Genomic DNA, 13,253 nt, shown 5'->3' on the forward strand with positions numbered 1-13,253 from the left:
ATTAACCGTAAAGAGTTGTTTCTACGAATTTTATATTGATCGAATAAGGTACCTAAATATTAAAAATTGCAAAACGGTGTTTTTATTACACTTTTACTATAAAATAATTGTTATTCTAAGTCTTGTGGCTGCGTTAGGTGAAACCTAGACAATCATTTAAATTTGCACGTTAAACTGTAGGTCCCGGTTGTCATTGAACATCCTTGGCAGTCGTTACGGGTAGTCAGAAGCCAGTAAGTCTGACAACAGTCTAACCAAGGGGTATCGGGTTGCCCGGGTAACTGGGTTGAGGAGGTTAGATAGGCAGTCGCTTCTTGTAAAGCACTGGTACTCAGCTGAATCCGGTTAGACTGGAAGCCGACCCCAACATAGTTTGGGAAAAAGGCTCGGAGGATAGTATGAGTAAAAGTTTTATGCATCAAAGTAAAAGTATCACTAGATATAAAAGTATCAAACTTTGTAATGATTAGAAAATAGCTTATCTTACGGCATATAGACATTTTTATTAAATAATAATTAAATATTTTAGCTCTGCATAATTATTTTTAGCACCATAAAACAATGTTACTACTTCTAAAAATAAGGCTAGGCTGTATAATGTGTATGGTCTATTGTAATTCGCTAATCCATAAATTATCTGTGCATATTTCTCTCGCTATTGCAGCTGGGTACGTGTGTGTCCGTTTACAGAAATATAATTTTAATATCTTTATATAGCAATAGTAGTTTTTATTAATTAATGTTAATTTCTGTGCAGGGAAATACATAATCGATCCTGGCGTCCAAAGGATAATCATCCAGATTGATTTAGCTGCAGTACTTTCGGTGAGTGTTATTGTATTTTGTTAAGACGAGTTCCACGTCAAATGTGCTGGAAGGTGACACGTATTATCAAAATCGGGATGCCAATTTTGTTAAGTCTTAATTTTTTTCTGAATTATTTCTGAATATATATGACATGTAACAATGGATGTATTTTAATTACGCATATGTTTTCAACATTTAACGTCAGATGCTGAACATAGATATTTATTGATAGCTTGTCCAAAGCAGTCCTAAATTGCATGTGAACTATAGGCCTAATCATTCCGGTGACCACGCAGGAGCTGAAATAGTGGCCAATTTACTATGTAAATATTGATTGCTTTTTGACTTTGTATCCTTTATTTCTAACACATGTTCTATCATTATTATCATCATAATTTATATTTTTGTAATTTTTATCTATAATTTTACATAAATATTTCAATATTATCATTATTGCTTAAACTAACATCTTAAATTGGATTGTACTATTTTGAGGAGTTTCATTCAGTTTGTTGGAGCAAAGTTCTGATTGGAAATCATTTTAATCCAATAGTAGATGCAACAAGTTTCTTACATTATTTTTATTAAATTGAGAATTAAAATATCAAGGTCACTTTTATCCTAATTGTATCAATTTGTCTGGTATTTATATTTGTTTACATTTTTTTTACGGTTTACATAATGTTTTCACCAATGGTTTCTCTGAAAAAGTTCTACAAAAACACAAAATGTTGTTAGAATCTATGTATGGACATTTCTTGCACTGTGACACAAAACATACAGGATAGATTTGATGGGACTAGTTATAAAGTCATCAATTTAACTACATAGTTCAATTGTTCACTTAATTGAAAGTAAATTTGCTTCTTTAATGTTGGAATGAAATCGAAAGTATTTGAAAACTACTTCAAAATATTTTATTTTCTTGCTATGAGCTGATTTGCTGAGCTGGTCTTAAAGTATGTTAATATAAATATGAGTCTTCATCTCTAAACTATCTATACTGGTATTATAAAGAGGATTTTTTTTTGTTTGGTTGTATCACATGTAAAACTGATTTAAAAAATTGATTCACTGTTGGAAAGCTACACTCTTCCCATATAAAATAGGCTATAATTTATCCCGGTGCAAGTAGTAGTTCCCATGGTATGCAAATGAAAGGGCAAAAAGTATTAAACAAATAGGCATACAAATATGTACCATCAAAATAAATTAGAATCTGATGAATCAGCTAATATTCATGATATGTTTTTTTATTTCATAAATTAAAAAATTTCATTGAGCAATTTAACTGTAGTCACAAATGTAGTAAAACAGTGTCCTTCATGACCACCTCAATAGCACAATCAAAGTAATTTTGTATTCAAAGATAGTTAAATAACGAACACAAGTGTAGAATGAATAGGTTTGAAACAATTGTTCAAATATGATAATGCAAATAAAATTGAACTGCTGGTGGACATTGTGTGAACTGACTTCATTATCAGTAAAATATGTTCTATTTTAATTGTTTAGTACTGTAACGACTTGGCGCGAAAAAGGACTGCTGGAGGAGACAAAAATGATGCATCAGCAATCCATGATGGTTGGAGATATGATACCGGTTCATTCTGAGATACCCGTGCATGTTGAGGAGATGAATAACGTGAACTACGAGAATAACGCTTCCTATGCATACGACGATCTATTCCCGGCTTTGCCACACTCGCAGCCGCCCGTCCAACGCAGCATACAACAAGCCACTAACAAACTTCGCGTTGGATCGTCGCTGCACACCCAGGTACATCCCTACTGATATTATAAATGCGAAAGTAACTCGTGTCTGTCTGTCTGTTATGCGTTCACGTCTAAACCACTGGACTGATTTTAATAAAGTTTGGCACAGAGATAGAGTTGACCTTGAGAATGAACATAGGATAGTTATTATCCTGGACTTTTGAAGAGTTCTCTTGGAAACGCGATATAACCGAACTCGATGCAAGCGAAGCCGCGGACGGAAAGCTAGTATTAAATAAACACTTTGTATAAATTCACCACGCATGTGGTTGTATTACATACATATAGGTTTTGAAACCTATAATAGGTAATATGTAGGTAGGTAGATTTGTATGGAAACAGCACATGCGTGTCTTACGTAATCAGTAATGGCTAGTGATAATAAGTTTATGCATGTATAAATGTTGTGTAATAATATTTAAGTTCTTTCAGATAATAAAAAGCAAATATGTTGATAAGTGATTTTTTTATCACTTACAATTTGCTTGTGCTCTAATTTTGCTCTACTTATCCTAAAGCGTAAAGAAAAATATGGTAAACTTTCCTATACATGAACATTAGTATGGAGTTGCTATGACAGGCAATAGGTAGACGGCCGAACACTGAAACGGTACTCGATTTCAAGAACTGCTATCTCTCTATCACCTAAGTCAATTTATGCGACAAGAAAATAAGTACCTAAGTTAAGTTTTATGTGAATATCTGGAATTTAATTCTATGGAGCAGATCCAATATTATTAACAATTGTAATCAATTCGTGATTTTGTACTAAATCTCATTATCATCATGATTACCATTTCTAATCTACTGAGGTTACTTACTTTTATCTTATTGTTAGAATTTACTTATCATTATCAAAAGAATGGTTCTAGATAAAAACTTTATCGTAAACAAATCATCTCAATAAAAATATGTAAACAATAATAGTTAATGTTAACTTGTTAGAAATACTAAATATGTACATTATAATTTAATTTACATACTTTTAATACAATATCTTAAAAATCCCACGGTCTACGATACACGAATAACCCGATTGTATGTGCATTGGCCATCGATAAAGAAAACGTCCAAATGTACTTTATCTTATGGCATAGGCATGATTAGTGAAGTCTGGCCCTGAGACACTATATCAGAGTGCGACCTTTTTGGGAATTATTAATGGTGGATTTATTGATAAGCCAAAAACCATAACTGATAAGGTAAATAAAATTTTACAAATGCGGTCAAATCGTTACAATTCATTCAAAATTTGTATTAACTAATACTGGCTGGATTTTAGCTTGCATCAACCAACAATTTATGATAAGGTACTTTGTTGGTAAATTACAGTTTGAATTTTAATAATAACGATCTGTTGTTAGTACAAAAATTAAAACCTGTAACCGTTTCGTAGCGTATATTTATATACGTTATGGGTCATTAACAGACGAGCAAGTAAGGGCGGGTCCAGAATCTCAACTATCTCATACTATCCAGAATGTCGAACTAGTGGACGGGTAGTAACTATAGGGGTAGTATATAAGGGAGTACAAAAGGATTTTATAAGAGGAGTACATAGGGGAATTTACAAGGGAGTACAAAAGGATTTTATAAGAGGAGTACATAGAGAAATTTATAAGGGAGTACATAAAATAAAAATAAGAAATATACATGTGTGACAACACAAGTATCTAAATCACGGGCATGTCCATAGTGCCCCGTTAGATCCGCCGCAACGAGCTGATCGTTTCTCCAAATTCGACCTCTTAAAGACGATTCAATTATAATACCATATTTATTTACCAACGAGTCTATAATTTTCCGACTTTGACATGATTTATCTTTCGTAGGTGTTTCATGTGCCATATGAAGAGAGGAAATTAGATAACGCCAACACGTTCGGCGAGGGTGAATCTCTGAGAACCTGCCAATCCATTACTAAGGATACCGGAGCGCACATTGAAATATCTACCAGCAAAGATGGCAGCTTGACTTTCTTGATTACTGGAAAACATAGCGCAGTGCTTGACGCGAGGCGTCTTATCCTGACTCATTTCCAGCAACAGGTAAATTAAAGATTATAAAAATAATGTTTTTATTTTGAAAAGTAGACATAAATCTGAGAAGCTTCCCTAAGTTAAAAAATATATATATATTTCTAAAGTAATGCGTATTTTTTAGGCTAGCAAGCAAATCAACATCCCGAAAGAACACCACCGTTGGATATTGGGAAAACAAGGGCAGAAATTGAAAGAGTTGGAAAAAGTGACAGCTACGAAAATCAGTGTACCTGGCATTGCTGATAACAGTGAGACTCTCACCATTACTGGCACTAAGGAAGGCATAGAAAAGGCAGAACATGAGATCCGAGTGTGCTCTGAGGAACAGGTAAATATTTAATTAAAATCTGTTGCTGGCTGTACAACAAGTATAGTTTTTAAATAATGATTTTATTTTTTTCCAGTCACGTAAAGCTTTGGAGCGTATCAAGATCCCGAAGATCTACCACCCGTTCATTCAGGGCCCGTACGGAGAACGCGCGGCGGCACTTACCGCCGAGACTGGAGCGCGCATCCATATCCCGCCTGCGTCGACCCAGAGCGATGAAATCGTCATTGCTGGCGAGAAAACCGGTGTTCTTGCTGCCAAAGCACAAATTGAGCAAATCTATGAGGAAATGGTAATTATTTAGAAACAATACTAACGAAATTAATCTTCTTTCTTTCTTCCCATAATAATTTTTTAGGGTAATAATGGTTTCTGAATATGTGTGGGTCTTTGATTTGTGTTATAGTGAGTCTTCTTGTTCTAGGTAAAAAAATGTTCAACTGTTCGTGTCGAGGTTCCTAAATCTCAGCACAAGTACGTTATTGGAGCTCGTGGAACAACTATTCAGGAGATTCTGAAAGAGACTGAAGTCTCTGTTGAAATGCCTCCTCCCGACTCGCCCACCGGAACCATTACCCTTCATGGACCACACAATAAAATTGGCTTGGGTAAGTTACAGGATTAAATAAAACGCCATTCTTTTTTTACGAACCTGCATCAGTTTTTAACAAAAACATATTTACCTCAACAGCTCTCTCCAAAGTATGCGAAAAAGCAAACTCTGTGAAAACTGCAACTGTGGATGCGCCAACATGGATTCACAAATACATCATCGGAAAGGACGGCATTAATATAAAGAAAATAACTCAGGACTTCTCTAAGGTAAACTATTTCGACCATTTCCTTTTTTGATTGTTGATAGGTAGCAATATGGTTCTTATTTGGCTACATTACCCCTTGCAGGTTCACGTTGATATAACTCACTCTGAAGACAAGGTGAAGATTGATGGCCCCCCTGAGGAAGTGGAGCGCGCTCAAGTGGAGCTCGATGACTTTGTGAAGAACTTGCTTGCTACTCTTACTTATGTTGAGCTGTCGGTTGATCCCAAATTCTTCAAGCATATTATTGGAAAGAACGGAACTAACAGTAAGATCAATTTTCATGTGAAATGGTAGATTTTGATAAAAATTTAAACCATTTACTTAATCTTAAATTTTTTCTTTTTTTAGTTAATAGACTGAAGGGTGAGACTGGGGTAGTTATAAACATTATTGAAAGTGAAGGTAACAATATTATCCGCATTGAAGGCAGCCATCAAGGTGTGGCCGATGCTGAAAGAGAATTAAGAGAAATGGTTATGAAACTAGAAAACGAACGGACAAAGGAAGTATATGTTGACCACAGATATATTAAATCTTTAATTGGAGTGAGAGGAGAAAAAATAAAGGAACTTCGAGAGAAATTTGAACGTGTGTTAATTTCTCTTCCTGATCAAGGACAAAAGAGGAGCCCTATTAAGCTAAGAGGTCCCCAAGAAGATATTGAAAAATGTGAAAAGTACCTACACAAGATTATAAAAGAAATAGCTGAGTCGTCCTACGTCCAGGAAGTGCCCATTTTTAAACAATTCCATAAATTCATTATTGGTAAAGGTGGTGCCAATTTAAGAAAAATTCGAGATGAAACTCAAACTGTGATTGATCTTCCAGCAGAAGGTGATGAAAGCGATGTTATTACTGTGAGAGGCAAGCGCGAAAATGTCGAGGAAGCCGTTAAAAGGATTCAGCAAATCCACAACGAAAAAGCGAATGTAGTAACTGAGGAGGTCACTATTGCTCCTAAATACTACAACTCGTTAATTGGCGCTGGTGGTAAACTTATTCATTCCATTATGGAAGAGTGCGGTGGAGTACTGATTAAATTCCCACCTGCGGAAAGTGACAGCGATAAGGTGGTCATTAAAGGGCCCATCGAAGATGTCGAAAAGGCCAAGCAACAACTGCTAGCGCATGCTTCGGAACGCGAACTGACCTCCCATACTGCTCACGTGCGTGCCAAACCCGAGCACCACAAATTCCTGATAGGTAAAAGTGGGGCTAACATTAAAAAAATCCGTGAACAGACTGGCGCTCGCATTATCTTCCCGACTGAGAAAGACGAAGATAAGGAAGCCATATTTATCATTGGTAAGTTTGAATGCTTATTGCGGATTTAGGCCAGGCCACAGCACTTCTTCTGCCCTCCTCAAAGTGACTGGCGATATTAGATTTGCTATGGAAGACGCTAATCTCACAGTGTTGGTACTCGTGGATTTTTCAAATGCGTTCAATACCGTCAGTCATGATATCCTTTTATCTATTCTATCCAATCTTATGGTCTCTTCTAAGGCGTTAGACTGGTTTTCTTCTTATCTTCATGATCGCCAGCAGTCGGTTCGGGTGGATGAGGATTCATCTACCTGGTGTACTTTGAATGCTGGCGTTCCTCAAGGCGGCATACTCTCACCTCTGTTATTCTCTATATTTATAAATTTCCTTACTCCTGAACTTCAGTGTTCGTATCATCTCTATGCCGATGACTTGCAGTTGTATCGTCACACAAAAGTGAATGAGGTGGCAGCTACGCTTGTTAAAATGAACAAGGACTTGGAGGTAGTCAAGAGTTGGTCTGACAGGTTCGGAGTGGCAGTTAATCCTGTCAAATGCCAAGCCATTATCATTGGTAGCTCAAGAGTTTTAGGAAAAGTAGACGCCCTTGGGTTGCCAACTTTGGTATTTGACGGGATCGATATACCGTACAGCTGCTCTGTGAAGAATTTGGGCCTACAACTTGACTCCTCACTCAATTGGCAAGCACAAGTTGCAGCTGTCAGTCAAAAAATCACGAATACGCTGCGGTTTCTCTATCGCTTTAAAAACTTGCTACCTGTCCATGTAAAAGCAATGCTTATGCAAACCTTAATCTTTCCTATAATCGACTATGGTGATGTTTGCTACTATGACCTGAATGCAGATCTGCTCAATAAACTAGACCGGCTTCTCAATAATTGCATTCGATTCGTCTTTAATCTTCGCAAGTACGATCATGTGTCAACGTATCGAGCGCAACTTAAATGGCTACCGATAAGACAACGACGTGTGATGAGGGCATTAACTACTCTTTTTTCTATACTATATACCCCGTCTTCACCTGCATACTTAACCTCCCACTTTCAGTATGTGTGTTCACAGCACAATAAAAATCTCCGCTCCTCTAATAATCGTCTTCTTCACTGCCCTGCTCACCGTTCAGATATTATTCACTCTTCCTTCTTTGTTAAATCTATCCTTCTCTGGAATGAGGTACCCTTGGAGGTCAGGATGGTAAATAGTCGACACACGTTTAAAATTAAACTGCGTAATCACATCCATGGCAAGTTGGCGGAATCATTACACTAGTTCATTTTCTTCACTTTCTTCTCTTGGATTCAGTAATACATATATATATATATATATTTATATTATTTATATATACATAAATATATTTATTTTTATTTTCTTGCACTTATGCTCAAACTGTGTTGCACCTACCACTTCTGTTTCACCACCACCCTAAGGTAGACTGGCAGAGAACGCCTAAGGCGTTAAGTCCGCCGTTGTACAATGTGCATAAAGTATTTTAAATAAATAAATAAATAAATAAAAATACATCTATAAGTAGACAAGTTGTACACATTTGAAATAATGCTTAGTTAATAATATGAGTCTAATTAACTCTAACTAACAATATGAAATGGAATGTTTGTAGTATAGTTTTTCGTAAAACCAAACTTATACACGCAATGTAGGTCGCGAGGAGCAAGTGGAGGCTGCCCGCAAGCAGCTGGAGGCGGCGGTGGCCGAGATCAGCAACGTGTCGGAGGGAGAGATGGCCGTGGCTCCGCGACACCACCGACACTTCGTGGCGCGACGCGGCGAGGTGCTGCGCCGCATCGCCGACGACTGCGGCGGCGTGCTCATCTCCTTCCCGCGCCAGGGCGTCAACAGCGACCGCGTCGTACTCAAGGGACCCAAGGATTGCATTGAAGCCGCTAAAATTCGCATCAACGAAATTATCGAGGATCTGGAAGCGAAGGTTTTTAATTTTTCTATATTTTGAAAAATACTGCTTATGTTATTGAATATTGTTTTGTCACTGAAATATAAAACTCTAAACATAATTATGTCGATAGCAAAACTATCCGTATGACTTCACAAACAAGTACTTGGAACTCGTAGTAATGACCCCTATCTAACACCTTTAAAATTAAAAACATAAATATGTATTTCAAAGATGTCATTGGCTGATGAAATGTCGTGTTTACAGGTGACGATAGAATGCGTGATACCTCAAAGGCACCATCGCACGGTAATGGGTGCCCGTGGTACTAAGGTAAAAGATATCACAGCTGAATTCGACGTGCAAATTAAATTTCCCGAGCGTGACACGACCGAAGGCGCCGATGTTCCAGTGAAAGAAAACAACGAGAACGCTGAACCGGGACCCAACGACATTATCAGAATCACTGGTCGCCCAGAGAATTGCGAAGCAGCTAAAAAAGCTTTACTTGAACAGGTAAACATTTGAACCACCAGTATGTATAACATGATACGATATAATTTTATTCAAGTCATGTATTTAAATGAAAATAAACATTGTTTTAGGTGCCAATAACAATTGATGTCGAAGTTCGGAATGAATTGCACAAACTGCTCTCTGGTCAAAAGAGGAGGGAGTTGATGCAGAAATATGATGTGCATATTCTACTGCCGCTCAATGATGACCCCAGTGACATAGTGAAGGTAATTTCAAATATTTTGTATTTAATCTAAAAACATTATAAAGAACTAGCTTCTGCCAGCGGTTTCACCCGCATCCCGTGGGAACTACTTCCCGTACCGGGATAAAAAGTAGCCTATAGCCTTCCTCGATAAATGGGCTATCTAACACGAAAGAAATTTTCAAATCTGACCAGTAGTTCCTGAGATTAGATTAACAAACAAACTCTTCAGCTTTATAATATTAGTATAGATAATCATTTTTAGCGCAATGAATTCTATGTGCCGTGAATGATATTTGACTAAGTACTTACCCAATGTTATTTTTGTCTAGGTGACAGGCACCCCTACAAATGTTGAAAAAGCCAAACTTGCTCTTGCAGACAAAATTGTTGATATGGAAAAAGAGAATGAAGACAGAATTCTCAGGTTAGTCTTATCTACATCATTATATTCATCACAATGATCTCCAATAAAACCTAGGATTTTTAAGTATTATTTATATAAATTATATATTATATGTATAGTTCTTGTTATTTAAATATTTAATTTTCTAGGTCATTTGCACTGAAATTCAAAGTGGATCCTGAATATCATCCTCTAGTTATTGGTAAGGGTGGTTCTGTTATCACAAAGATTCGCACAGACTATGGGGTACAAATAAACTTGCCAAAACGTGGCGAGCCTGATGACGACATCATCACAATTCAGGGTTACGAAGACAAAGCTTTACAAGCCAAGGAAGCTATTATGGCTATTGTGCATCAGCTGGTAAGTTGCTTGAGTATTTCTGTACTGGGTGTAATTTTGATTGTGATTGTTAATCTTTTAAGTCCAGCTCTTTTTATGGAACAGTACATGTGTGTCTAGTTACCAGTTTCTATGTACCTTTAGCGGTGGTTTATCTAGTAAGGACAATGCCGGATTTTGTATGGACCCTGTCCCCACCCACCAACAGACTTGAAACTAGTGTCATCGGAGGCGCATCCTTCGATAGATCATGATTATCAAAACGATTTACTCCAAATGTATGGGGTTTTGGAAATACACGACATTTTAATATCCTTAATAATCAATAAACGTCAAGTTTGTTAACCAATTACTCGGAGTTGCGTGGACCAATTTTGATTATTTTTGTTTTAATGCAAAGAAGGTGTCTCAACGTTAGTCCGATATAATTTTCATCGGGATCTTTTTAGCAACTTTTGAGTTATCACCGGTTAGAATGATAATTGGTTTAATGATTTTGTATGGACCTTTACTGACACCAACAGACTTGAAACTAGTGTCATCAGAAGCGCCTTATCCGATAGATATTTTTTTACTGTGACGACATACTCTAAATGTTTGGGGTTTAATGAATTATTTTTTATTTTTAAATTATTCAAATCTCATAATTGTTTTTTTTTTTAATATTAACGTTTACTAGTCATTGGATACATGAAGTGGGCTGCCGTTGTAAGACGACTAAAAAGTCACGGTGTATACCTACTAACCTAACCTAACGTTACGTTAATTGTGGATACTAAAATGTCGAATATTTCCAAAACCCCATACATTTGGCGTAAATGGTTATGATAGTCATGATCTATCAAAGGAGGCGCTTCCGATGACACTAGTTTCAAGTCTTTTGGTGGTGGTGAAGGTGTCCTCACGACATCCTACATTGCCTCTTCAAACCGATTATTTTAACCGATGATAACTAAAAAACTGCTTAAAAGATCTTGATGAAAATTACATTAGACTAACTTTGAGATAGATTCTTTAAAATAAAAATAAAAACATCAAAATCGGTCCACCCAACTCTGAGTAATTGGTTAACAAACTTGAAGTTAATTGATTATTAAGGATACTAAATTGTCTTATAGTTCCTAAACCCCATACTTTTGGAATGAGTCTCCATAATAAGAAATGATCTATTAAATGAGGCGCATCCAATGACACTACTTTCAAGTCTGTTGGTGGGTGGGGACGTTTTTAGGCATTGTCCTTTCTCCAAAACAATGTAATGTAAACGACCAAAATCACTTCATTATTTTTTATTTATAAATAATAAGTTTTAATTATATTCCCATTGCCGCAGGACAACCAATGTCGAGAGGAGGTCGAAATTGATCCGCGAGTTCATAGGAGGCTAATTGGTCTCAGAGGTAAAAACATTAGACGCATTATGGATGAATACAAGGTCGACATACGATTCCCGAAACAAGGCGATGACAGCATCGTCGTTATTACTGGTGACGAAGATAATGTGCTCGATGCGAAAGACCATCTCCTAAACTTGGCCGAAGAATACGTAAGTGTTGTTGTAATATAAGAAATAAAAATGTTCTTGTTTCTAATCATGAAAATTCTTATCTATAAAATGTTGGCTTACAGATGCAGGACGTCGTCGACCGCTACACACGACCTGCTGCACCTTCACTGGGTGACTTCGGCGACGTGCTGGGCACGGACCGAGAGCCTACAAACAACGCGGCCTCCGCCGCCGCAGTGGCTTCCGCTGCTCCCGGCGCTACGGGCTTCGTGGTGAAGGGGGGCCCGTGGGAGCAGCGCGCGCCGGACACGGCGTCCACGCAGGAGTTCCCCACCATGCCGGGCGGCCCGCGCGTGCCGGCGCCCGCCGCGCCCGTGCCCACGGCGGCCTGGGGCCCGCGCCGCTAGTAGCGCGAGCGCGACACCTCGTTCTATGTACTCGCATGCGTGCATACCATATAAGCCTATAGTGTATAGTGAAGTGCGACGCGTTTTACTTGTATCGGCTGTTTCGTCGTAATGCAACGACGATTCCGCCTTCTTGGATCGTATTGCTGTCGTTTCGCGGCAGTCGCTAATCATATTTGTAATCCTGATATCTATAAATGAAATTCGAGTTTCCACTCTGAAACAATATGTATTTGTGATTTATCAGATGAATTTTACACTATTTAAGGTGTTCTGCCTGTATTTTATTGGAGGTTGAGCCAAACGATTTATTTACACTAATATAAACATGATATAGGTAAAGTTTGTAAGTATGTATGTAATGGATAATCTCTGGCGCTACGATACCAACTCCAGAAATTATTTTGCTGATTGAAAGCTATATTTTTCATGTTACGAGATGAACGACGCTGTGGGCAGATAAGCTATTGATATATATATAAGTATTCGGTTACGCCATTTCGTTATTTTTATTAATTATTATTATGTATCTATGAGTCAAATGCCATTCTAATAAGTTGTTATTTACTTTGATATTTATAATAAAATACATATCCATGTATTTTTTATTTTATGCATCTTTTTAGCATGCATAATAAACTGATTCCGTGTACTTATTTAAAATTATAATGAAATTTCTATTTTTCATACATAATAGTTTTCGTGTTTTTTTTATCATGTTTATAATGTTGCCTATAAAAATAATGAATCAATAAATGATAAGACAAGAATGAATATTTTTACAAAGTAATGTGTACATAGTAAATTGTGTTTGAAAATATTAATAAAATCTTTTACATGAATACAACACGTGTTTATTTTCATCCCCTTTTGACGACCCACTGACCTATTTTCTTACT

At 37.0% G+C, this 13,253-nt stretch overlaps 1 protein-coding gene across 2 annotated transcripts; it reads left to right on the forward strand.

The window, feature by feature from the left end:
• Nucleotides 1–603: 603 nt before the first annotated feature.
• LOC124631372 (vigilin) lies at nt 604–13,198 on the forward strand. 2 transcript variants are annotated; one of them, XM_047165737.1, is made up of 17 exons: nt 604–668; nt 758–825; nt 2,323–2,587; nt 4,416–4,631; nt 4,747–4,953; nt 5,030–5,245; nt 5,378–5,561; nt 5,645–5,775; nt 5,857–6,040; nt 6,124–7,080; nt 8,721–9,007; nt 9,239–9,487; nt 9,577–9,714; nt 10,025–10,119; nt 10,248–10,461; nt 11,774–11,986; nt 12,070–13,198. In XM_047165737.1, exons 3-17 carry the CDS (start codon nt 2,369–2,371, stop codon nt 12,352–12,354), a joined length of 3,795 nt encoding a protein of 1,264 aa, XP_047021693.1. In that variant the 5' UTR covers nt 604–668; nt 758–825; nt 2,323–2,368; the 3' UTR covers nt 12,355–13,198. The 2 variants fall into 2 exon arrangements, with proteins under 2 accessions (XP_047021693.1, XP_047021694.1); XM_047165738.1 differs by lacking the exons at nt 4,416–4,631; nt 4,747–4,953.
• The last annotated feature ends 55 nt before the right edge of the window (nt 13,199–13,253 follow it).

This window comes from Helicoverpa zea, chromosome 6, assembly GCF_022581195.2.
Source record: "Helicoverpa zea isolate HzStark_Cry1AcR chromosome 6, ilHelZeax1.1, whole genome shotgun sequence".
NCBI lineage: Eukaryota > Metazoa > Arthropoda > Insecta > Lepidoptera > Noctuidae > Helicoverpa > Helicoverpa zea.